We start from the raw sequence: 27,500 nt of genomic DNA, 5'->3' as shown, positions 1-27,500 counted from the left end.
AAGTGGGTGGAACTGTGAGAATCCTGTGGTAAAACACATTCGGGAACCTTGCGCTCTTATTGGACGCGAGAGTGGATGTGGGCGTGACCTGTGGGGAAGCCTGAGAGAACACAAACACAGCGGAGGTGCGCGAGGGCCAGAGAGAAGCGCGGAGAAAGTGACATTTCCATCTTTTCATGCGCTGCTTATTAAACACATTTAATCATTCTCAAGCGACACGAGGAAGTAAACATGCAAATCCCGATTAGGCGCGAGTTTGCTCGTGCATTTAGGAAATAATTGCGTTTGGTGATGTTTACTTTATGCACGCTTGATGCAACAGCGTTATTGAGCTCGATATTAAGACAGACTTAAAGTTGAGACATGGGATCGAAGCTGACCAGGCAGAGTAGTTTGGACAGCCAGGCGACTTTTTTTCGGAGGGGACGCCAGCGTCATGACACGGATAAGATGGGCAGAAGAGGAAGAGAAGAGTTGTTCAGTTCTTTGATGGTCCGATCGGACAAGCTGCCCGGGATGCTGCGCAAATCCAGTCCCAGTCCGTATGTGCGCAGAGTGGCTTGGGTTCGGGAACTCCAAACCCTGCTGAAAGAACACAAGGTGGAACAAGCCACCGACGTGTTGAAACTGCTCAGAAAGGTACAAACACAACATTTGTTAACCATTTGCACGTGTCTGTGCTTCTTGCTATTCAATATAAACACTTGGGTACAGGTTGCAAATGTGGAGTTTTTCTAAAGTCGCCTGTTTTTCAATTTGTGCTTTTGAGAAAAATAAAGACTTCACACGAATTTCCTCGAGAGATCTCAAGCGTCACAGTATTCAGATTTTATAGGATATTAAAGTCTGCATCATAATTCTTAGATTTAATATGACATTTTTTATCATGTTCTTTCAAGATCACATTATGTTTTATGTATTATGTTTTAGTTGCTTACTGGTTATGGTTTGTATTCCCCCACACAACTGAAAGATTATTACTGTTTGAACGGTCTCAAGGCTTGTGCTTAGATATTGCATCTTCTGATGATTGACAGGACCCTCAGTGGTCCCTCTGTGAGTCCATCATTTCATCGTAATGAAGAACCAGATGTGCTCAGATTGAGGCCAGTGATGCTCATGATGATCTTGTTTATTCTAATTGAAGCGTTAAAAACAAAAGCATCAACACTTATTGTGACTTTACTGAGAATTTCGTTGCTGTGTTGCTGCAAAGGTATTCTTGTCTCCGTATGTCTCGAAGTCTCTTGGATTTTACCGTGTTTTATCTTACGCCAAGCGTTAGTTTTATAACTTGAGAAGTTATAGCGCGGCTCTCCAAAATAAGGTACAAGATTTGAGTCATCGTTCATGTCTGCAGGACAAACATTGCGGGGTGACCCACACACCCATATTTATAGTGTTAGAGGTTTTGTTAAAGGGATTGATCCGCCGATATTTTGAGAAATGTCTCAGTGGTTTTGTGTTCATACAATGGAAGTCAATGGAGGCCAATGTTGTTCGGTTACCAACGTTCTTCAAAATGTCTTCTTTTGTGCTCAGTTGCAGAAGAAAGAAAGTCACGCAGGTTTTGAACGATATGAGTGTGAATAAATGATGTAAGAAAGTTCATTTCCGTGTGAACTGTCCCTTTAACATGGGCAATAGTAGCGTTTGCCTTTTGTTTTTGCATGGGCGTAAAGACAGATGTCTCATTCAGGAAGAACGTTTTTTATTATTAATAATAAAAAAATCTATGCAGTATTTATGCAAGCTACATTCAGATTTAGTCTCAGGCTTGTGTAAATCCAGTCCTCAACAGCCCTGTCAGGATATGATACTTCACGCGGATGCCCAGCCACTCGAAAAGCTTTCCAAACATGGAGTCATCTCACCCACACTGGCCCTGGAAGCTCTTAAAGGGATACTCAAATCAAAATTTCCCCATGTTTTACTCACTCTCTCAAGGCATCCTAACTGAATATGTTTTTCTTCTTGAAGAATAATGCAGTCGGAGTTATAATACCACGTATCATTTTACTTCCAAGCGCAGGGCTCTAGACTCATTTTTCCCACTGGTCGCACTGGTCTGACCCACTTTCTCAGTTGGTCGCACCTACTTACAATTTGGTCGCACCCTTTTTTATAGTAATCATAAAGACCTTGCATAATGACCTCAGTTGATGAATCGTTCTGTCAATTTGTCACTCTGTCTTTTAAAATAGTCGGCTATAGACTGCTTCATATTTGCGTTTTAACACTTGCGAGCCCAATAAATCCGAAATAAATGCAAAGAAACTTTGTATTTGTTATTTTATACAGTTATTTATACATTATTTAGTTATATATTCAAGTTATATATTGGCTATGAAATGATCTGACACAAATATAACCTGTCACTCTTCACAATCCTCATTTATTGCCCTCTTTGCAAAAAGCTGTAATTTTGACACTGGCCTTCTTTATTTTTACCACATAAAATTAAATCAAATTAGCTAGCTCAAAACTCAAAAGTAACTCAGAACTAAATTATTATATATGTACTTTACTACACATTGTCATAAATAAACTTGAAATACTTAATCTTACTAACCACTCTTGTTAAATGGTCTTAGCACGCTTGTGTTCTGATGTGTTTTGAGTGACTGATTTGATGGGTTCAGTCAGTCTCGTGAGTTCAGTGTTTGATATATGAGTTGTTTCAACAAAATGAATCGGTTCAAATGAGTCATTACGTCGCAAATCGGACATTAGCGGACATTGACACGCTGTTTGTTTTTCACAGCTGTTAGGACATCGCAAACGATAAAAGTTAACAAGGAAAACACTTCATTGGATAGGATTTTTCCTTTATGTCAGCTGCATGTGCGGAACACTTGTCAGGGAAAAAAAGGCAACATGTTTTTGAGCACATTGACACCCAGCTGCAATTCAGGTAAAAATATTCTCCGAATGTGCCACGTGAAACTTGGATTCTGTCTTCTGACCTTGCTTTAGAGAGACTTTATTAAGCGCTGCGCAGATCGATCGGAATATGACATCAATGTTCGGTGAGAGCGTTTTAAAATCATATGGGGCAGTCTGTCTCGAGATGCTTTTATGCTGTTCTGTCTGCGCAACACCGAATGAAGTCAAACACACACTTTAGTTTGGAGACAGAGGGAGTGCACAAGCTCTCTGCTCGCTCTTTCCTGCACTAATCACAAGCGCGTCAATCACTACTCATTAATCACATTAAAAGTTGAAATAAATATTTGGCGGGGCAAACATTCGTTTTACGCACTCGCACCAAAGCGACCCAGTAAAATTTTACCTCGCACGTTATAAAAAACGATCGCGTTTGCGAGCATTTTGGTCATAGTCTAGAGCCCTGAAGTGGTAGAATGGGAGTGAATGGGTGTTGACTTTTTGAAGCTCCAAAAAGTGCATCCATCGATGAAGGAACTGCTCGACACAGCTAGGGATGCAGCGATTACCGAGGTTTACTATTAACCGCTCTTAAAAAACTTCACGGTTAATTAATCGTAAAGGCTCCGTTATACCGCATGTTTCTGTTGCACGGAATGGAAACGTTGCAACTTGCACAAACTGAAAACAAAGTTACACCAGCGGTGCACCAGCTTAAAGAGCCGTGCTTGTCAGAGACACGGAGGCCACGACACACACAAGATTAACTATGGCAGAGAGATCAAACAGCCAATCTTACATGTACATTCACAATCAAGGCTTTTGCGGTGACAGTTGGGCTTTAAGTGCAACATAAACGAACCATGCGCCATGTAAGTTAACGGAGTCGCACACCGGACGAGAAGTGTCGTGTCGAGGACAGCTCACAGGATGAGTACATTCTGTATGCGCAAGCTCAAATTCAAAGTCTACTCCTGACGCAAGTTGAACCAATTTAACTTATTTGATGTTATTATTTAGCGAATGGGCTCTATATCGCGTTCCATTATAGTTTGCTGTAAATGAAAACAGTGGGGGGGAAAAGCATGTGATCCGCGCGCGCTAGCTCTTAAAGGGACAGCAGCATAATTCATATATCCGTTTTAATGCTCATCAAACAACAAAAAACGAAGACAAAACACACTCACTGCTCCTGACTGATCAACTTTAATATGGTTTGATCTATATTTCAGTATACTGTGAAGACTATGAAGTGTTATTTTACATTTGACTCCTTTATTCAGTTTCTGAACCTAATAACCACAGTTAGACCAACCTGAAACACCTAAAAAGCACTGTTCATTTTATATGTGTGTTTGCTTTATTACATTTATTTGTGATATTGCTCATAATTTGATCATTTGTTCTAATTTTATTACTAACTAATTGACTATTATTATTAGAGTTAGGCTAATAGTTTATTGGTATTATGAGCTTATTTATTAAGATTGCATAGGTAAAAAAACTAACTAATAACTAGAGATTATTATTTATTTATTACTTTTTGTGGTGGGCATGTCAATTTTTTGTCAGGGCCAGTAAAAATGTAGAAATTAATGTAGGCATAATAATCGTCATAATCGTGCAACCGTGATTATTCCTCAGACTATAATCGTACCAACAAAATCTATAATCGTTGCATCCCTAGACACGGCTCCGTGGTCTTAAAGAAGGTCTTCTGAAGCGAATCCATGCGTTTGTTTAAGAGAAATAACCATATTGACAGCGCTATTAACGTTGATGTCTAGCTTCCGTCATCTCACGAATGCTGCGCGTGAACCAGAGGCTTGTTTTTCCTTGTACTCCCGCCAGAGTAGTATGCTATTGGAACAAAACGAAAAATGCAGCTTTCGTCACCGGAACTTACGACACGCCTGCGGCATCTGCCGTAAAAACAAGCCTCTGGTTCACGCGCATGCGTAAATTTTGATTTGGTTGTAAAGCATCCCTTTCACACCCCGCTCGAGAAGAGAAGGGTCACGGCAGGGCCATTCTCTCTTCCTTTCACGCCACAAGTTGCTGAAACAAAAAGGAATTTCTGTGAATTGCAAAGCAGTTTTCTGTTTTCGGAAGAATGGAGGTTAATCATCTGGGGGTTGAAATGTTTCCTTTTGCCCCACAGAGAGAGAAAACCGAACAAAGCATCGCTGCTTATCTCTGCTGTAGCTCTTCCTGTGCTCCGAAAGGCATTTATTTTACACCGTTGACTCACATTGAGCAAAGCCAACTCGGCTTATGAGCTCCACTGAGTGAGCACACGCTGTGGATGTCAATGCTACAAATGTGATATGGTTGTAGAATATCAGTGAATTTAAAGCTTTAATTGTGGTTTTCTCTTTATTACCCCAGATATAGTCTACTGATGCCAGACAACACATTCCAGCTAGGAACCACCCACACAAAAAAAGAAGATTGTCTAACTGATATTTAAAAAGAATAACTGATGTTTATGTTTTTAATGTTTCATTTAGGGGTTTATCTGAAATAGATTTTTCTTTACTGTTGTTTAAGGTGGAAAGTAATTGAAATGATTTCATCCCTGCTAAAAAAAACTATAGAACCCTGCCCAAAGCACGATGGATTTAATAGTTATAATGGGAATTGTATTGGTTTTAGTGGAAACTATAATGGTTCCTATAAGGTGGGATGTTATCTGGCAGATGGGAACCAATAGAACATCAATAAATCCTTTTGGAATAGTGCCAAAAACACACTACAAAAAGACATGTTGTAACGGTTTAAAGCCCAATGGTTCAAAATGGTATTTTAATGGAAACCTTCCGTTATTTAGATTGTTATTTTTTTCAATAGGGATGGCACTAACCTGGTAAGCTTTTCGAAAAAAACATCCTGGTAAAATGAGAAAAAAATCAGCCTGAGCAAAAGTGTGGGAAACACTGATATGAGTTTTCCCCTTCTCTGGATGAAGCCCAGCATTCCTTTGTGTCTGCATCAGTTTCTTTGGAATCTGTTTTGTTATTGACTCATGGAGATGTTGACATTTGCTTCGAGGCATTAAAACATGTTTTTATTCTTCGGTTCTCTAATGTTTGCTTTTAGGGGTGTATCGATATATCGTGATATGTAAAACGATGACAAGTATTGTAGAGCTATGGCAATATTCCAACATATATTATTTTTTTATTTTTTTTTATTTTACAAAGTTCTCTCTAAGGGGTTAACTTTCTTAATTAAATGTGACACATTTACTTTTAGTGATGATTAATTATATACAGAAGGTTCAATTAAACCTTAAATGTTTTGCTGTATACAATAAAAAATGTTATTGTACTTGCATTGTCAACACAATCTCATGGGAGTTCGTAACTATTTTGCGAGGTTGCTAATTCAAATGAATTTGTACGATCTTATTGGTACTTTTTATTACGATTTGCTTTCGCTCCAGTGACGTTATGTTTAGGGGTGGGGTTAGGGGAGGGGCTTCAGTATGACTTTTTTTAAATCATACATTTTCACAACGTACGAATTGGCCACCTTGTAAAGTAGTTACAAATTCTTATGAGATCAGGTTGAAATTGTTCATGTTTTGGATTTTTTTGTTGTTATTTGAATTTAGTTGAATTTGAGTTAAAGTTTCATTTGTAAAATTCTGTTGATAATTATCATGATACCATCATGAATCTAGTATCCTATAATGTATTGAATCTTCACAAACTTTTCTTGGTTCTGCGTTTTGAGTTTAATTTCTTTGCTGGTTGTCAGACTCGCTGTTCAGCTGGGGAAAACACTTTAGCCGTATGAGATAAGCACGGCTAATAAGCTGTCATTGTGTCTGTACACGCTTTCTCTGGCTTACATAAAGGACCCAGATTTAGAAGTTAGCAGCGCTAGTCCAGCAATACATCAACAAACCGTTCTTGCTGTTTTAATAAAGCACGAGAAGTAAACAAGATGGTGAGATTACTTTATCTCCACGGATTCATGTCATTCAAAACCAACCTCACGTAATCTCCTGAATAGAGATTTAGGATGAAAGGATTAAATGGTTGAATATCACGGTTTATCTGTGACCTTTAAAGGGTCTACTTGAATTTGCAATCCTACATGCTTAACAGTGTCTCTCACTCTCGCTATCTTGTTCTCTTTCTTTCTCAACAGGACTTGGGTCTTGAGGGAACATCTCTTAACGAGATCCTCTACAAAAATGCAGCCTTCCTCAACTTGGTGGATCCAATTTCCCATGAGCTTCTCCTCAATTTGGCCCGGGACATGCAGTGTCCGAAACGGGTAAGCACTAATAAGCCAAGTTGACCGTAAACATGACTAGCTGAAGGTCCGAGACGTGATGCTCAAGACTTTGACTTGATATCCGCCCACGGCTGTCAGCATTATCTCTAGATATATGCAAGAGCCTGGCCCAAAACCTGCTCACATGTTCATTACTCAGAATCCAGATATGTAGAGCATTTATTTTTAGCCGGTGGTAAGAAGCTTGGCGGCCCCGGTAAGACCACGGGCAGCTGTCACCCATCGGCTGCTTCTGGATTCGAGGGGCTCGTACATCAGCCGTGTCCTAAGTTAGTGTGGAAAACAGACGGTGACCCATTATAGAGCCATCAGTGATGTTTTCATTCGATGTTGAACTTCTGCAGTTCTGTTTGGACTTAATTGGACAAGCAATTGCGAGAGGGTTCTATTAATAAAACCTCCTGAGGGGACACATGCTTGTCCGGTTCATCTCAGAATTGTCAACTGGCGCTTTTTCATTATTTTGGTAGTCGCGTGTTAAAGGTCCAGTGTATGAAATTTAGCAGTGTCTAGTGGTGAGGTTGCAAATTGCAACTAACGGCTTACTCCACCCCTCCCTTTCGAAACTCTACGGTGGCTGACACAGGACTAAGATGTCGTCACGTTTTTGCTTCTTTGCCGAAGGAGATGAAGTATTTATGAAACGCGCTCTGTAGAGCAGTTTGTCCGTTTAGGGCTACTGTAGAAACAACATGGTGAATTCCTTGTAATGGGACCCGTGGTGTATGTAGATAGTAATAGCTCATTCTAATGTAATAAAAATATAACGCTTCATTATGTAAGTTCTTTATTCACCTCTGAACACAACAATTTGTATATTATATTGCATTTCTCTCAGTAGATCCTCCGAAAAATTACACACTGGACCTTTAAATGGTTCAATCAGCCGTATCTCTCTGGCGTGTATGGAATGGACGTCGTCTTTATCAAAGGAGTTCAATGAAAAGCTAAATGTAAGCAGTCCAATAATTGCCGTCACTCATTGTTACCAGCGATCAGGTTTGTATACAACAGAGACGGAATAAATGTCTTCATTTTGTCTTAATACCCGTCAGGAGGGAACTAAGAAACATCTCAGAGAAATTTGTGTCGTTTCATTTGAGTAAAGATCATAAAGAAGATGAGATGAGCACGAACGCTCCAGTCAAGTCTTTTGTGTATTGCTGCTGTTGTCTAGTTGTTGGGTTGTAGCTCTGATTAGATTTACTTGAGTCCTCTACAGCCAATCTGTTTAAAGAGGGAGAGCCGAGCCAAAGCTTGTTTTGATGCTGAAATGACTTGAGGGAATGTTGAGAGAAGGCCTTGAGATCATATTAAACCAACCTCTTATCCCATAGTGCAAAAAGGCATGAAATACTCAGGCCGTTCAAAATAACCAACCTTTAAAAAAGATGCACATTTAGGAAGGGTGTTGCTCTGCGAAGCTCAATTAATTACAATTATATAAAGAATATTTAAAGCAATAGTTCACCAGAAAATAAAAATTATATCATCCTGTATTCACTCTCATGTTGCTGAAAACCTGTATAAGACTCTTTCTTCTGTAGAACACGAAGGAAGATATTTTGAGAAATGTCTCTGTGGTTTTGTGTCCATACAATGGAAGTCAATGGGGGGCAGTGTTGTTTGGTCACCAACGTTCTTCAAAATATCTTCTTTTGTGTTCTGCAGAAGAAAGAAAGTCATACAGGTTTGGAATGACATGAGAGTGAGTAAATGATGAAAGATTTCTCTTTTTGGGGGTAACTGTCCCTTTAAATAAAGTTAATCATTTTTTTTAATGTTAGGTCTGGCTTTAAAACATGCGTCCGGATGAGCCACATTCAAACGCACTGTAAAGTAGCCAATGAAAATCCAACGTTAATCATTTTAATTCTAAATAAATAAATAAAGTAATTACATTTGCCTTGAAATGAATGAAGCTCATTTTAAGACCATTACGTTTTTACACTCATAACAGTTGGCACCAAATTCTCATTACAGTAATGTGTCTTGATGTGACTCATTATTCTCAATAGTGATTCTCATTTGATTCTCATTACTGTAATACAGTAATTTTTTATTTCTCTAAGCAGAAATTAAAGGCAGTGCAACATATTATACGATGATATATTGTTTTTTTTCTACATTACAGTCGTGTTAATGAATGCAATTGGGTGTGTGGGGGATGCTGCCAATAATCTCGCTCTTAAAGGTCCAGTGTATGAAATTTAGTGGCATCTAGCGGTGAGGTTGGGAATTGCAACCCGCGGCACACTCCACCCCTCCCTTTCGAAGCACTACAGCAGCTCTCACAAGACAAAGATGTCGTTGCATTTTTGCTTCGTTGCCGAAGGAGATAACGTATTTACGGAGCAGTTTGTCCGTTTAGGGCTACTGTAGAAACAACATTGAGATTTCCATGTAAGAGGACCTGCAGTGTATGTAGATAGTAATAGCTCATTCTAAGCTAATAAAAACATAACGCTTCATTATATGAGGTCTTTATACACCTCTGAAGATATAGTTATGTGTATTATATTCCATTTCTGTCAATAGATCTTCCCAAAAACACTGATCCACACTGGATCTTTAAGCGTCATAACTTTAATTTGCATCTGTATATGTTGATTCTATAGTACTCTGATTTCCTAACAACACCCTAACCTCTCTAAAATCACATATGGACAATCATTACAGTGATTTTCCGTCAATCAAAGCTAAATCCACTTTATAACTTTATCACTCTCTAAGGAGAACTCTTTAAATAGCGCCAGACTTTCTACACATTCTTTGTAAACAAAGTTCCATCGGGATTCCTTGTAAATGATCATAAGCAGAGGCTTTATTTGACGTCTTGTTTCCCGGAATAGTTCTTCATCACCCCTTCTGGCTTTTGCAGGAGTCTGATGCTCTCAAATCCTCTGAGAAGATCTGCAGGCAGCTGGTCTATCACCTGACCCCACACTCCAAGTGGAGCAAGCAGAACGTGCCCAGGAGGAAATCTCAGGCCTGGTAAGAGTTCTGCATCTGTCCACCTGTCTCCCTACACGGTGAGCTTAAATCTCAGACTGTAGTAAAGGCAAGCGGAGGACAACTGGATTAAGTCAATCCTGAAGTCTACATAAGTTGCTTAAATTGTCATGATCCTGTCCTTCTTGTCAGGAGTTTTCTAGTTCTGTGGACAGGGTCGTGACAGTACCTTATCCTTTGTGCTTGTTGTGTTTTGTGTTTGTAAGCCCTTGGCCTTTGTTGTCCTTTTGCGCCACACGCTCTCCTGTCGTGTGTCTTGGCCCCACCCCCTTGTTTCCCGTAATCTTCCCCTTAGTGTTTCATTCCCTTCACCTGCCCTTTGTCATTTTCTCTTGTTAGTTTTCCCCATTTAATGGTCCTGTGCTGGTTCGTTGTGTAAAGTTCGTGTTCTGTTATCCCCCTGTGTCAAGTCTTGCCCGTCTAGAGAAGTGGACTTTTTATTCTTGCGCTTTTGATTTTATTGGTTTTGCCTCCTCATGGGAAGTGTTTTGTTTTGAGTGTTTATTATTTGTTGTTTGCCCCCATTGTGGGTTTTTTGTTTATTAAAAGTGTGTTGTTTGCACCTTGGCTGTCTGCGTCTGGGTTCTCATGTCAGATTCGTGACGTAAATAAGGGTTTGCGAGTTTAACTGCTTCATTCGTTTAAAGGAATAGTTTACCCAAAAATAAAAGTCTAATGTCATCCATAACCTGAATGTGACTCTTTCGTCTGTGGAACACAAAAGAAGATAATGAGAAATGTCGCAGTGGTTTTGTTTGCGTTTAATGGAAGTCAATGGGAAACAATGTTGTTTGATTACCAGCATTCTTCAAAATATCTTCTTTTGTGTTCACCAGTCCAGAAGAAAGAAAGTCATACAGGTTTGGATAACATGAGGGTGAAGAAATGAAAGAATTTTCTTACTGTGCTATCATTACCTATGACTGGCGTTTTTGCCCCTCTAGTCTCCATCTGTCAGATGTGGACAGGTAAAACAGGATGAATACATTATGTTCCTCCTTCAGATGTCTCGACTTTCTCTAACTCTATAGCACCAAAGAGACTGCAGAACACAGGGAATGGCTTTTCCTCCGCGCGCTGGGCAGGTACGCTGAGAAAGTCATTACGGCGGGGAAAATATTTTTAATGATATCCATGTTGTCTCCCCATCCCAGAGCAATTAACCCAGTTTGAGAGATTTCAACAGCTGCAGTTTAGCTCCTCATTTCATTGCAAGCGTATGTCTAAACAAGGCCAAACAATATCAAGCCGAGATCACCAAAACTCACGGAATTTGTGAACCTCTGTACTTTCAATCTGTGTTATGGAAGCCTGTTATGCCGAAATGCCCTCCAGCGTTTCTCCTGACACATCTTCAGAGGTGATCTTGGAGAGAAGATTGAATGCTTTACTTGACTTTAGAATATAACGTGTGTTAGAATGGACTATTAGGGTGTAAATATATTGTTGTTCTATTACAGGGAGAATAAGAGTAGATGCATTTTCTACTGTATGGTGCTGATGCTGTGAGGCTCTGAAGATGCCCACCTCTCTTCTCTTTAGGAGAGCTATCTGGGTCCTTTTAACCACATTGATTTTTTTCTCTCCTCTGGCAGAAAAGAGATGCTTTGTGTTAAAGAGAGAGGATCTGTAGCTGAAGGAAGAAAGACAGAGCATTTGAAAAAGAGAGCGAGAAAGCGGTAGAAAAAACATAGTTGGCACTCTGATAACTGAGCATATGTGCAACAGAGTTAAAGGACATTTCTGTGAATTTCTCAAAACAAAGGTAAAATATGTCCAAGTAATTCATTTAATTAAAATTAAGCCTATTAAAATACGATTTTACCTTTAGGCAAATTAAATCATTTTTTAGGTCTTTTTTTAACAACTTTTTTGTATTTCCCATTATATTTAGCAGTGATTTTCATTATATTCTCATTACTCTGGTGAAGTTTTTTATCATCGTAATACAAAACAGACTACCATGTTGTATAAACATGTTTTCTTTTCATTGTATTAATGAGAATGATGTTTTCGGTATTGCATCAACGAGAGAGAATAGATTTCTTAAAGGGATAGTTCACCCTGAAACGAGCGTTCTGTCATCATTTACGCCCCCTCATGTTATGCCAAACCGTTATGACTTAATATCATCTGCAGATCACAAAAGAAGATATTTTGAAGAATGCTGGTAACCAACACCATTGACCCCCATTGACTTCCACTGTATGAACACAAAACCACAGAGACATTTCTCAAAATAACTTCTTTTGTGATCTGCATGATGAAAGAGTCAGTTTTTAAACAACAAAAAGGTGATTCAATGATACAATATTTTTTGTTTGTTTGGGTGAACTAATCGTTTCCTTTCCTTGTTGCTATTTAACATATTATTTTGATTTCGGGGTGAAATATATCAGGGGCAATGAATTTCGGTGGTCGGCATGTTGCGTGTCTCTACGCACGAGACGCGGGCGCTGTTGGTCCTCAAATCTGTTTCCATTTCCAGGCTAATCACCCACACATTTAAACAGCTCCTGAAAACCCCTCATGCGAGAACGCGAGACGGCACAGCAGCAGTTGTTATGTCATCAAGCCGGAGCTCCTGCGAGGCAACCGATCGCATCTCGGCCGTAACTGCCTCCGTAATGAAATCAAATGATGAATCTGTTTAATAAAGTAGTCAGCAGGGCTGACGATAAAACAGCGACAAGTCTCTGCGTAATTATCCCTTTTCGTGTGGAGGTCTCGGTTCTCCTCAGGGGTCGCCCGTGATGCGTCGACGCGGTGTTTATTGGGAAAGCGTTTGCGGATGTGCCGGGAGAAGCGAGGAGTTGGTGTTTGTCATCGAATATCTTCCTCGTTCTGCTGAGCGTTTGGTGGAGCGTGTTTGGCTCCCTGCCTGTGTGGTGAAGATACAACCGTTGACATGATGGGAGTCTGACCCAAATGGGGTACCGCGGATGGTTGCAAAAAAAGGTTGTCATGGAGTTTCTGGCTCGCGTGTTGTACCGATTGAGCTGAACACATGTGGGGCACTGGGGTTGCAGCTGACGTGCTTATGTGCCCAAAGCTGGCGGAGACACACGTGTGCACATAGGCATCTAGGCACGGATCAGTTCCAGAGTATAATTCACAATATTAAGGAAAGGAAGAAGTTTTAATGTTTTACATATAAACGTTTTGAATGACACAAATGCTTGGAAAAATAAAGAATGATAGGTCCTCTCTCGTCGTTTTTTTAGTCTACCCTCTTTTGTTTTTCATTCTTTCATTCCTGCTTCCTGACCTCCTTACAGGCTGTGTTTAAATGTGTTTGACCTACATATCAAATAAACAGCCGGCCCCGGAGGGCTGACAGCGGCGTGGTCGTCCACACGTCTCGCAAATCTTGTTCCAACAAACCAGACCTACACTCATGTGCAGAGCGCTAAAGCTTAAATCATCTTTCCTGGATCTGATTTTTGAACGGTTTACTTTGCTTTGTTATGGCGAAGAGCTGAAGAGATAAAGCCCTCGCACTGCACTGCTTGACTTAATCCAATCAGATACTCCACCTTCACAACCCATGAGCATCTTTCAGGCGGGGAGCTCCTGGTACAGAACATACAGAGTGTTTACACTTATTTTTAGTCCGACTGTTTTTCAAGTTAATTATGTTTCTTTGATGTAGATATTGATATATTGTGGGATGTAAGCCCTGTCCTGATAATGCAAAAAATGTATACATCGTGGTAGTCAGAATGCAAGCAAATTTGCCGACTCAAATTCCCAGAGCGCTGATGTATGAAAACACCGAGCAGACAGTCGGCACCAATCGGCTGTACAGTAGATCTTACAGGATCTATCAGCCGTGGGGTTCACCCCTTCTGAAGCAATACATTTTAACGCCATTTTTGCTACTGTTATACAATCCATCACTCCTTAGCAGACGTCTCTCTCCAATAATTCAAGTCAGAGGCTTATACAGGCAGAAAAGGAGAAGGTGGAGACATTAGACTCATGCTAACAAAAACGCACGTGCGAGAACCCAACATTAGCACTGAACAGGGTTTTATGGAAAATGTGACTTTTTTCCATCGAAAGTAAATCGTTTGTGATTTTTAAGGTCCTGCTTTGGTTTATGGAGCATCCAACAACAAGTTTATGTACATACACGCTGTAAAAACACTTTCATTTTTTAATAACAGACAGTTATTGTTACCTTACATCTTGACTGACTCTCAAATGATTCGTTCGGAGATTCATCCGTCTAATCCCCTCCTTTCTGTCAGCCTACTCTGATCTGATTGGTCAGAAGGTCTAGTCTGCTGTGATTGGTCTACCGCGTGCAGTGTCGCAAATGGAACGTAGGCGGGCATTACACCGAGTGACGCAAATCCGACCCGGAACTGAAATCAGAATGACAGACGACTCGTTTCGCGCGATTCAGAGACTCCTTTTTTTCAAAGGCTAATAACTTTGTTATTCGTTCACTTTCGGCTTTACAACTTGGCAGACTGCTTTCATTCATTCTTTAAGTGTTTTCACAGATACGAGGAAGCAGGGCTCTCCATTTTCAGAGCCACATTATCACACACATCGTGTGCTACTATCTTTATTATAATCATCGCTTTCAATACTCTCGGCCTGCCACAGGCTGGAATCAAAGAGGAACTCTGTCAATGGCAAATAAAACAGTACCGCAGTGTTGTGGGGTTCTGAAAAGGGAAAGCGTATGCTTTATGATCAGAATTGCTGGTTTTGTCTATATTTCTTCATAATTGAATGAATCTGATGATATATTTTATGAAAATGACTGATACAGAAACATTTTTATTTGATAGCACACGTGACAACGCTTGAATGGGGACGATTCTTGAAGCTCCACAGGAAGTCACCTTTGAAAGAAATGTGACGTATCAACCTTAAACTAGATTTTCTGATGCATAAAGATTTTTGTAAATATCAATTTAATCTGGATTGATTTATATATGTGATTTGCATGTGGATTTTCCCATGTAGTGCCTGATGGGTTGTGCGTGTGCATATTGATTATTTATAATAATGAATTTATGATAATGAAAAGGGATTCGATCATCCCTTAGCTGTAGTCTAATTGAGAGATAAACTAAATCCCAATAGCTTCAGTTCATTCTTAGACTCTTGGTCGTGATATATTCAGTCTGATATATTGAAACAAGTTCCAGCATTGAATTTAAATTTTTGCTCAAATCTCCTGCATGTCAGATTTTCTCAGATTTGTCAAGTCTGCTATCAAAAGTCAATATTATTATTAAAGATCTCGCTATGACTTTTTTCTCTTACGGAATTTGAGCTATTATGCTCTCTGTATGACCACAAACATCATCCCAAGGGTAAGTGAAAGGAGAAGTGGAATCCAGAATTTGACGTAGACCTCAGATCAGAAGAGCCGTGTCACAATATCTACAAAAAAAGTCTCAGGGACATCATTTCATATAGAGCACATGTCAGGGTGTCTGTATAGGACTGTATTAATGCAAATATGCCTTGGAAAATGCCATGATGTCAAGCATTGGTAGAAACTCACACAAAAATCGGCTGAACAGAATTGTGACAATGTTATTTCGAGAGTCACGGTGGCGGAGAGAAAGCGCCTGGTCTCCGTAAATACGCGGATTTGCCGTGACAGGTTTTTGAATGGATTTTACTCCTAAGTCTGTGTGTGAAGAGAGAGGAAAAGCCTTCTGTATGAACGCTGTCGAAGCTCAGCACATGAATCTGTGGATTTGCTAAGTCAACTGATTTACAGCATGGAAAGGCTCGTGTAGATCTTAAACAGATGAAAGATTGTGTTTGGTGGTAATGGAGACTTGAAATGTGTAATGAAAGAACATGGCATATGTCTGACAATTTCCTGTTTGTTTGTGATTTTCTCTGATCTTGCAGTTGCTTTTAATAGGTTGTGGTAGCTCTTGGTAAAAACATGTCAATATCCCAAAGGGCAGTGTGGATGTATGAGGCAATTAGAGCCGCTAGATCTCTTATTAAGCGGGACGGTTAGCTCCTCCATGGATTTTAGAAAAGTCTTCACTTCACTCAATCATTCTATGAATTGATCGCCTTTGTCAACCGACCTTACATTTGACCCTCGAAACCACTTTATCAGTCTGTTAAAGATGCACTTTAACTTTTGCCTCTATAGCGCCATCTCTGTTTAAACCATAAAATTGCAGGTTGCTTTACATGTGTGTTGAAATAAAATGACATATAATTTAGTTTTTCGGTTTTATGGTAGTTTTATTAATATTTTGAGTTAGCTCTTATTTTATATTTTTAGTTTTTATGTTAGTATTAGTTCAATTTTAGCAGTTTTTTCATATGCGTTTGTAATTTTTTTGTTTATTTTTTTATGTTTGCTAGATAAGCTACATTATTTTTTTTAGCTTTAGTTTTTATTTATTTTTAATAACTAATTTTAGTGCCACTTTATTGCAAACTTTTTACTTTATTCCCGAGACAACATTTATATTTTTGTTTAGTTTTTCAAATAATATTTAGGCCAATGCTTTTTTTATTCCAGTAAACATAAATCAATTCATAGTTTTAGTAATCAATCTGACATTATACCTGACAGCTCAAATTTTATAAATAATATTATATCCTTTCCGTTTTAACCCAAAATTCACAGAGTGCAGCTTTGCTTCGACATACATCTGATTGTTGTGTTTTTGAATTTTTTTTCTAAAAGCACAAAGATACCAAGCAGACAGTACGCAACACAAATTATGACTGATAAAAGAGTATCAGAAATTGTTATTTAAGCAGAATGCAAAGTTACTTTTCGATAAAGGAGTCAATGAAGAAACATGTTTGCTTGCATTGTGGTGTTATTACAGCATCTACCAGCAGGGGCTGCCAAAGCTAACCACTGTTGACAAGGTACAGAAACCTTGACCCCCTCATGATACTGTACTAAGATGTTCTTTAAATTCCCTTGTAGTATCAAGTAAAGCCTAAGGTTATCAACATGGTAATCATTTGGTGGCGTATATCTCAAAATACCACAGTATTACCATTTCTGGTAAATTAGTCTGATTGAGGCAAAACCTCATTTACAATGATCCCGCGTTAAAGGTTATTTCATCTTCAGTCTAAACCTGGCCCGCCAGACTGGCGCTGATATTTTACATCGCACATGGGCAACTGATTTTGGACTGCAGTCTGTTAAACCCAACCCCGCTCCAGCAGCTCACAGCACCCCACCTCACAACTATGACATTGACACACAGCGAGTGTGTTTTGGAAAAGGCTGATCTGTGCGGTTTGTGTGGCTGCTGGACCACTGCTCCCACACAGAAAAGACTCTTGTAGGAAAGCCCTTAATCCAATCAGACGAGCCCAAACTCAGAACAATGCAGCACATTGCGTAGGAAGTCCAAATCCTGCAGTCACAGCACAAGTCCCTCTGAATGTAACGCTATCATGCCAAGCAGAAGAGAAGCAGATGGACTTTCCCCACTGTAGAGGGGCGGGGTGCTGCGAGGTGATTGAAGGAGGGAGCTGCATTGCTGTTCAGTTGTCAGCTTTTAATTTAGAGCATAGTGCCCATAGAGCCATACATCATTCATAGGAATGCCATGCCAAAAATGTCTATGCAATGTAACAGATTGATTTGTAGGAAAGACTTTGTTATGATCCCAAGGGTTCATTTTGAGAATTGATAGGCTTGATAGTCTGTGATTGTAAAATGCCCCCATGGCCCTGTGTTTACAACTCCTCTGCAGAAAGGTATATAGGACAGACTGAGCAAAACATGCGTAAGCGTAAACATCACCCAATGTTGACAGGGATTAGTTTTTGTGTTGTTGTATGCATTTATTTCTTGCTTGTCAGCGTGACTCCTGAGGGCGAAAACAACTGACTCAACATCCATCCATATTTCCATTTCTTTGCTTCTTTCTGAGTCAGAGAGGTGCCTGATCCGAAACCATCATCCCTTATGATTTGTTCTTGCATATGTGGATAGGCAGTGCGTGTACTGATGTGTGAAAGAAAAGTACTATTCTTGCACTTTACAAACACTAAAATGTGAAAAGAACTGGAATATTAGAATTAAGTATTCTTTGCATCCTATTTAGGAAATCTGGATGCTTGGGCCAGGAATTGAACCCAGGCCTCCTGTATAAACAATCAATGTTTGTGGTGCAGAATTTGGCACTCCACCACTCAATGACAGTTTTCTCACCATCTTAAGTGAAAGTGACCTATTAGTCAGATATGGTGACCCATACCCGAAATGTGACCTCTGCATTTAACCCATCCAGAGAGTAGTGAACACACACACAGCAAGTGGTGAACACACATACGCGGGAAACCCGGGTCCGATTCCCGGCCAATGCATATCAATGGACTTTTGAGGCCACAAAGTTTAGAAACTCCATAAAATGGTTGTAAAAACCGCTGAAACTACGTCAAAATACCAGCAGCAGAAGCATTGGTGGTTCAGTGGTAGAATTCTCGCCTGCCACGCTAAACTTTGTGACCTCAAAAGTCCATTGATATGCATTGGCCGGGAATCGGACCCGGGCCTCCCGCGTGGCAGGCGAGAATTCTACCACTGAACCACCAATGCTTCTGCTGTTGTTTTTTTGACGTAGTTTCAGCGGTTTTTACCACCATTTTATGGAGTTTCTAAACTTTGTGACCTCAAAAGTCCATTGATATGCATTGGCCGGGAATCGGACCCGGGCCTCCCGCGTGGCAGGCGAGAATTCTACCACTGAACCACCAATGCTTCTGCTGTTGTTTTTTTGACGTAGTTTCAGCGGTTTTTACCACCATTTTATGGAGTTTCTAAACTTTGTGACCTCAAAAGTCCATTGATATGCATTGGCCGGGAATCGGACCCGGGCCTCCCGCGTGGCAGGCGAGAATTCTACCACTGAACCACCAATGCTTCTGCTGTTGTTTTTTTGACGTAGTTTCAGCGGTTTTTACCACCATTTTATGGAGTTTCTAAACTTTGTGACCTCAAAAGTCCATTGATATGCATTGGCCGGGAATCGGACCCGGGCCTCCCGCGTGGCAGGCGAGAATTCTACCACTGAACCACCAATGCTTCTGCTGTTGTTTTTTTGACGTAGTTTCAGCGGTTTTTACCACCATTTTATGGAGTTTCTAAACTTTGTGACCTCAAAAGTCCATTGATATGCATTGGCCGGGAATCGGACCCGGGCCTCCCGCGTGGCAGGCGAGAATTCTACCACTGAACCACCAATGCTTCTGCTGCTGGATTTTTGACGTAGTTTCAGCGGTTTTTACCACCATTTTATGGAGTTTCCTAACTCTATTTACGGAGGTTGTAAACTTTGTGACCTCAAAAGTCCATTGATATGCATTGGCCGGGAATCGAACCCCAACCTGTGGCATTAACTTGTGTTATGCATTAATATTCCCCTGCATTTCAGACATTTTGCCTAAACACTTTTTTTTTGCACATTATGACTTGAATCTGGCAGATTTTTTTTTACTTTTATTTATAATAAAGGTATATTTTGTTCTAAACAAATTCTGTAAATAATGTTTGATTGTTATTTGGCGCTTTAATGTTGCGTATCAAGGCTGGGCAGTATTTATGATACATGTATTTAAAATACATATTTTATTTGGGTTGATGAAAATTGCTTCATATTTTGTATCAAAATACTTCGGTGTTTGTATTTTTGTAGTTTCAAAATACTGCAAAATACTTTATAAGAAGTCTACGTGATGACATCTTAAAAATGCGGCCTTGATTGGTGCCTACTCTGTAGTTTGCCCGGACTTGTTGTTGAGAGCGGAACAGAAAGTTGGAAGAAGGTGGTCAAGATAAGAAACATGCAGGCTTCAAGATTTCCATCTATCTATTGCATAAATTGCTTTAATTTTTAAGAGTTTATGTTAAGTTTTGGTCTTCGTGTTAGTAGCCTAGGCTAAATACTATTATACCGAGCAGCAGCCCCATGTTAGCTTGCTACTTTCAGCCTATGTTATGTTCGTCGGTTGTGAATGGAAAATAAGAATAGTAATGCATTTCAGTGTTGTACAACATTACATTCTAATGCCACTATAGTAGTGTAATGGTGTAAACTTGCGTGTGCAGCAGCAGCATTTACTGTGAGCCGCTCTAAGACACAGATACATACGAGTCCTCACATTCACACATAAGTTTAACTGTTTCTGTTAGACCTTTGTTAAATGTTTTGGAATACCTGCTCTGTTGTATTCTCTGTTGCATGGTCGGAATTGGATGTAATACTCCTTGAGAAGTTCTGTTGATACTTCTCGATTATATTTCTGACTACATTTAAAAAATGTAAATATAATTTTTGCTACAATGTTTGTTTTCAGCTCCCAATGATTGATACATAAATATTTGCTAAATAAATATGCTTGTTGAATATTGTACCTTAATTCAAGTAGCTGATAATAGGAGCATGATTTTGCATACCATTGCATGAACGACTGCCTGTCACATAATATATTATTATGTGTTTGTTATTATTTATGATTAACAATCAAATGGTTAATCAATGAGAAACTAGTTGCTATGAATTGCCAGACTTGTTTGTCATTGAGTCCGTGTTGCTGATGCACAGAAGGCCCTTTGTTACCAAACACCAAGTAACTAAATTAGGATACAATTACAAGTCATTTGCAAACTGTAAAATATTAAACTGTTGGTAACTTTAAAACTAACCTTCATCTGGGAGATCACAGCCAGGCATATGTGAATATTTGATCTGTTAACTGGTTGCATATTTCAGATTTATTGCATGACTTGGTCAGTGAAGAGCTGTTGCTATCAAACATCGTTTACTTAATCCACAGAATCAGTGTAACTGTGAAGGGACAGATCAAATAGGCCAGTTGATGGAGGGTTTGTGAAGAAATTTTCATGCTCCCTTGTAAATAAACAGCAGTTTATTTTGATACATGGTGTGGCTGCTGTATTTTGTAGTTTATTTTGATACACTTAAAAATAAGGTATTTGACATTTTAAACTTTGCGCTGTACCCTTGTTAACCACCTGTCGTCGTCCCCATATGCACGCGTGCGCATGCGATTCGACTCTGTCACCTATAGGCAATACGTGACAATTCTGATTCGACTATGTAAATCCTTAGTGGAGGACACCCCTCATTCTCAGCATTACTTTATCTCAAATGAAACCATAGAAATATGATGCAAAATAAAACCTGGTTTAATAATTTTGGAGTTCATTTAGGAATAGAAACATGTATTCCAACATCACACTCTAATGCTGTTCTCTTTTTCCTCCCACAGTCTTAAAACTACACTGAAAAAGAAATTAGCTAATGATACCATGGATCTGTCTGGTATCCCTCTCTCTGGACGTGATTTGCATCGTGTGGCATACTACCTTCAGAACAATGGTTCATCGGTAACGGCAGTGGACCTCAGCTTTACGGAGCTCTTGGACGAGAGCCTCCGACATCTTTTACCATTCTTAGGGGTGTTACCCAAACTCTACACGCTTGCTGTCAACGGAAACCGACTAACTGTAGCTATCCTTAAAGACCTGATAGAGATGGTCAAGGACCCCAAGAAGTTTCCCAGTTTGGCCTGGGTGGACATAGGAAACAACGTGGACATCTTTACTGTCCCGCAGCAATTGCTGGTCGCTCTCCGCAGGCGCTTTGGATTGAGAAGTAGCCTGCCAACCATTTATGAATATAATGAGAATCACAGCAGTAGCTACTACCTAGACACGTCTACTGAAGACAATAGTGTGTTTGAGGAGAAAGAGCAGGAGGACGAGCTGGAGGACCATCTGGTTTTGGAATCCTGGAATGTAGAAAGGAGGAGTGAGAACATTACATTGCATTTCTGTGAGAGATGATGGGCCATAGATCTTTGTGGTTCTATGTGGTTCTCTTGCTCTTATTGTCATGGTCTGGTATTTAAACCCTAAAAGAATGTCAAAAAGAACCACCCTGTTAAATCAAGAGTCTGAAGGTTTGAATTTGAAAGAAGAGCCTACAAAGGTTAAAAAACTGTGCCGTCCAAATACTGACTAACCATGACGATAATCAATAAGGACAAAGATGTTTCAAATTTGTAGCTCTTGGAACATTTCGAATAAAAGTTGTTCAGCCCAAAACAGTTTTTGCTGCCCACACCAGCAGCTCCTGGGCCTCTGATCTAAAACGTTTACATAGCCGAATGCTGGCCTCTGGGAAAGCTTTTGTCTAGAGATGATTTGCCCAATTTGAGAGGAGCTGAGAGCAGAGCTAGGTGAGAGAGGAGAATTCAAGGGCTGGTGTGTGTGTACTGGAAAACAGCTTATAAATGATACATAATGATATTTATTAAGAATGCAGAAAGGTTTGTGTGTTTATTAGGTTTAGGTGTTGGGGTAGGGCTATATCAGTTAAGCCTGATATAAAATCAATGGAAGTCTATGGAATGTCCCCATAAAACATGGCAACCAGTGTGCGTGTGTGTGTTTTTATATGTAAGCTTATGATGCAAATGTAGCCAGAGCTCATTAGAGAGGACCAGACACATGGATGGCCAGGAGACTTTTGATGCTACATAGCCGATGTGATTATTTTTTGATTAAATCTCACCCAGTTTGCAACATGTTTCACAAGCACAGGAATCAACAGCTGTGTGGTGTTTTTAAGGTTTTATAACACATTTTGTTTAATTTATGTCAATACTTCCTATTTATAAAATCATTCGTTTCCGAGCTAAACTCTGTAAATGTTTTCTCATGCTGTGAGTGTGTGTCAATGCATGAGTGTTCTACAATAAATGCGACCTTTTATGCTGCCCTTCGCTCCACAGGAGGTTCCAACGCGGTTTCCTTTACAGACGATCTGTCTGAGTTGCACTTTTCCTGTTGGCTGGTCATCTCCAGTTACTGACCTTTCGTGGTCCTGTGTCTGACTCCAGCAAAAGAATTTGCATTGTAGTATGCACCAGATGTAAATGTCACAAAATGCACTCTTAAAAACAGTTGCTTCAAAAGGTTCTTCCATGCCTTTTGGTTCCATAAAGAACCTTTAACATCTGAAGAACCTTTCTGTTTCACAAAAGGTTCTTTGTGGCAAAAAATGTGCTTCAGATTATAAAAAGGTAAGAAAGAGATGGTTCTTTAAAGAACCTTTGGCTGAATGGTTCTTTTATTGCATCGCTGTGAAGAACCTTTTAAGCGCCTTTATTTTCAAGAGTGTGTGTGACTTTTGTGGATTACATAAAGCACCTGTAGAGAATTTATTCTGTTTCTTCCTAACAATTTTATATATAAAATAATTACATGATCATGGGTTTGTTTATCAAGAAACACAACTTATATCTTATATAATGCACAGAATATTGTTTTAAAAAAATGTTTTTAAGTGTCTAAGTGTCTGCTGAATGCTAAACTATAAAAGTAGAACGACGAAACGTGAATGGAAACGTTGATGGTTAAAACATGGTGTACCAGTGCGCTTCTGTTGTGCTCTCCTGTATACACAACTAAAGTCTCGTTTTATTGAGAAGCTTGATCTTGTCTCGTATTTTCCTGTTCCATTTCTCCTCTTGGTGTGATCAATATTTCTCAGTGTCTGTGTTTGTTTAATGAGAACAGTGCTCAGCGTTAGCAGACAGCACTTTCTTAATGAGACTCTGTAAGTCATTTCAACAGCTGACAGCTTTCCCAGCCATCAGCCGATCTACTGCACCACATATGCAGCTCTGATTCACTAATGCGGCTTTCTCCTTATTTTTCTGTTCTTGTAAATAATACATACTCTCAGTAAAATCTTACATTACTTTTAGATTGCTGTTGGCTTTATTCTTACAGCTCTTTAATCATAGAACATAACAATAGAATAATGTAAGCTTGTTATGCTTTTCAAGAATGAGAAAATTAGATGCAGATAACATAGTGCCAGTTATTAACGTTAACCTTTTTTGGTTAAAAATAAACCAGATATAAAGGCACAGATTGTATTAAAGGAACTGTAATAAAACAGAATTACATAACGTGCGCCATCTAGTGGTGATTACTGTAATCCCGATTAGTGAATTGGTTTGGTAACCCTGAAAAAGCCAATCCCGTCATCTCCCCCAAACTCCAAACCGTGACAAAAAGCATCAGTGATGCGCTATTTCTGAATTAATCCTCTTCTGTAACCTTTCTGAGGGAGGATTTGAAGCCATAAATTTGTGAGTTTGATTTGATCCACATGTTTGCTGTTTGACTGTTCCATAACCTTTATCTTGGATCTTTTACGAGACTGTTTTTCCAATTTAACTATGGGGGGTATTGTACTTTCTCTGTCCTCTGAGACTGCCTGTGCTTGTTTCACATCCGGGGGGGATAAAAGCATCAAGCTACAAAACCCAAAGCACCACAAAATTAACGACATCGGGGAATTCTGCATATGGATTCACATGCCAGCCACAGAGTTCCTGGAAGAAAAAACGTCCTATAAAGTCTACAATGTGTCGTACAGTATTTTGTCCTGTTTGCGTTCATCTGAGATCTCGTGGAAAATGTCGCCCCCATCTGGGTAACTGTTGTAATTACTTTAACGTGCCAAGAACTGCTTAGAAAATGTAACATGGGAAAACATGTTATCTGATAGAAAGATTTCTTAACAGAAACAGGTCTACAATCTACTTATCACTGATATTGCGTTAAAAGCTTGGTTAAGATAAGAGATAAGCAAGTTTGGGCAAACTGAATTTGTGTCGTAAATCATCAGATAGAATCAGCTTTCAAAAGCTTTTACATGTTATCTCAGGCGTTCTTCGGCAAGGCAGTCATGCGTTTATGATTCAGACAGGTAAACTATGTTCTGGTCTTTATAACTGGTATCACGTAAAATCATGTTCGAAATCTGATACTTGTGTGTTTTTATGTCAAATCTCTCTCTCTCTATTTTGTAACTATATGGCTGTTCTGCCTCAGGGGGTTGAGGGTATTACAGGGTATTACAATCCCTAAAGCCCTCAACCATTACATTTTCTCTCTTTTTGGATAATTTGCATATCAGATCACGTGCTCGCATGTAAAGAGACTCCTCTACCATCACATATTGAACACACTGGACGCGGCGCAACACAAGACAATAGAACGAATTATAACCCATTATACTTTTAAATTTTGTCCACACTGGACGCAGCACAATGTGACAATCCAACCGTGTGTCGCGTCCAGTGTAGACACACTTGCGACACTCGCATAGACGTCCGTTGGAAGAATGGAATGCGGAAGTAACTTGTGTCATGGCGGGCTCTGTAGTTCCAAACATTGCATTGAAGCCAATTCATTTAACTGTTTCCCAAACACATTCGCAGGTAAATTTATAAAATAAAATTCATCTCTGTAAAACTGGTGTTTTATTATAAGGATGTTTTTGAAACAAAATATAGTTTTCCTAAATATAAATGGCTTTTCTGTCTGTCTGTATGTGTGGTTGAATTGTTTTCTACAAAGATTGCTCATTAAATAAAATCTTATCTACCCTCTCCCTGTATAAATTATATAATCTCTTACTGACTGAATTTGTTTGTTATTTTTCAGTGTTCTTTGTGGTGCATTTACTTGCAATCATTGATTATTTATTGATAAACTACTTGTGCATTTTATGTGAATGTCTTAACATAATTTAACATTGGTCTGTACTGGTGATCATAGAAGCACAAGAAACAGGTACTGCACATTATCCATCCTTGATAGTCAAATTAAACACACAAAACTGATTAATACTGTTTCTCTAACACTCATCAGACAAAATGTTTTTATAAATTTAATCATCATAGTAATCAGTGCATATAATGTGTTGGTATTTAATGAAATTTGTTGTAAATACAGCTGCTTCCACTATCTCTCCCTCTTAAATCCATTCAAATAGACAGTTTGGAACTATTGAGAGCTCCACGAACCACGTGACCACGCGGCGGCGAGATCAAAGTGTGTCGCAACTCTGTTTTTCAACGGCTCTGGGCACATGTAAATTCCAGATGCATCTTAAGCGTGTCATCCTTCTGTAGCTCCGCCCACTCGTCCTCCACATATTGTTCAACTATTTAAAAACGACCTGTAAACAGAAGACACGGCTAGCTAAATGCATTTTGTTCTCTATACAAGCTTCAGATCAGTTAACACGCAGTGCTGCTGAAAATGCAATACATTTTTGCATGGTGTGTAATCACTTCGATTTCTTTGTAATGTTATTTAGAACAATAAAATATATATATATATATATATATAACACTCACCTAAAGGATTATTAGGAACACCATACTAATACGGTGTTTGACCCCCTTTCGCCTTCAGAACTGCCTTAATTCTACGTGGCATTGATTCAACAAGGTGCTGAAAGCATTCTTTAGAAATGTTGGCCCATATTGATAGGATAGCATCTTGCAGTTGATGGAGATTTGTGGGATGCACATCCAGGGCACGAAGCTCCCGTTCCACCACATCCCAAAGATGTTCTATCGGGTTGAGATCTGGTGACTGTGGGGGCCATTCTAGTACAGTGAACTCATTGTCATGTTCAAGAAACCAATTTGAAATGATTCGAGCTTTGTGACATGGTGCATTATCCTGCTGGAAGTAGCCATTAGAGGATGGGTACATGGTGGTCATAAAGGGATGGACATGGTCAGAAACAATGCTCAGGTAGGCCGTGGCATTTAAACGATGCCCAATTGGCACTAAGGGGCCTAAAGTGTGCCAAGAAAACATCCCCCACACCATTACACCACCACCACCAGCCTGCACAGTGGTAACAAGGCATGATGGATCCATGTTCTCATTCTGTTTACGCCAAATTCTGACTCTACCATTTGAATGTCTCAACAGAAATCGAGACTCATCAGACCAGGCAACATTTTTCCAGTCTTCAACTGTCCAATTTTGGTGAGCTCGTGCAAATTGTAGCCTCTTTTTCCTATTTGTAGTGGAGATGAGTGGTACCCGGTGGGGTCTTCTGCTGTTGTAGCCCATCTGCCTCAAGGTTGTGCGTGTTGTGGCTTCACAAATGCTTTGCTGCATACCTCGGTTGTAACGAGTGGTTATTTCAGTCAAAGTTGCTCTTCTATCAGCTTGAATCAGTCGGCCCATTCTCCTCTGACCTCTAGCATCAACAAGGCATTTTCGCCCACAGGACTGCCGCATACTGGATGTTTTTCCCTTTTCACACCATTCTTTGTAAACCCTAGAAATGGTTGTGCGTGAAAATCCCAGTAACTGAGCAGATTGTGAAATACTCAGACCGGCCCGTCTGGCACCAACAACCATGCCACGCTCAAAATTGCTTAAATCACCTTTCTTTCCCATTCTG

At 39.6% G+C, this 27,500-nt stretch overlaps 1 protein-coding gene and 5 non-coding genes across 6 annotated transcripts; 1 reads left to right on the top strand and 5 right to left on the bottom strand.

Moving 5' to 3' along the window:
- The first annotated feature begins 106 nt into the window (after window positions 1-106).
- On the top strand, window positions 107-23,775 carry lrrc75bb (leucine rich repeat containing 75Bb). Its single transcript, XM_057321278.1, has 4 exons — window positions 107-639; window positions 7,045-7,173; window positions 10,076-10,188; window positions 21,475-23,775. The coding sequence occupies exons 1-4, from the start codon at window positions 364-366 to the stop codon at window positions 22,049-22,051; spliced, it is 1,095 nt and encodes a 364-aa protein (XP_057177261.1). The 5' UTR covers window positions 107-363; the 3' UTR covers window positions 22,052-23,775.
- Window positions 18,711-18,781, bottom strand: trnag-gcc (transfer RNA glycine (anticodon GCC)). The gene has a single exon. It is a non-coding gene; the product is annotated as a tRNA-Gly (tRNA).
- Window positions 18,873-18,943, bottom strand: trnag-gcc (transfer RNA glycine (anticodon GCC)). Its single transcript has one exon. It is a non-coding gene; the product is annotated as a tRNA-Gly (tRNA).
- trnag-gcc (transfer RNA glycine (anticodon GCC)) lies at window positions 19,035-19,105 on the bottom strand. Its single transcript has one exon. It is a non-coding gene; the product is annotated as a tRNA-Gly (tRNA).
- trnag-gcc (transfer RNA glycine (anticodon GCC)) lies at window positions 19,197-19,267 on the bottom strand. The gene has a single exon. It is a non-coding gene; the product is annotated as a tRNA-Gly (tRNA).
- On the bottom strand, window positions 19,359-19,429 carry trnag-gcc (transfer RNA glycine (anticodon GCC)). The gene has a single exon. It is a non-coding gene; the product is annotated as a tRNA-Gly (tRNA).
- Window positions 23,776-27,500: the final 3,725 nt, after the last annotated feature.

The sequence above is a fragment of the Triplophysa rosa genome, linkage group LG22 (genome assembly GCF_024868665.1).
Source record: "Triplophysa rosa linkage group LG22, Trosa_1v2, whole genome shotgun sequence".
Taxonomy (NCBI): Eukaryota; Metazoa; Chordata; class Actinopteri; order Cypriniformes; family Nemacheilidae; genus Triplophysa; species Triplophysa rosa.
The sequence above is the reverse complement of the archived record's forward strand: the minus strand, read 5'-3'. Positions and strand labels throughout refer to the sequence as shown.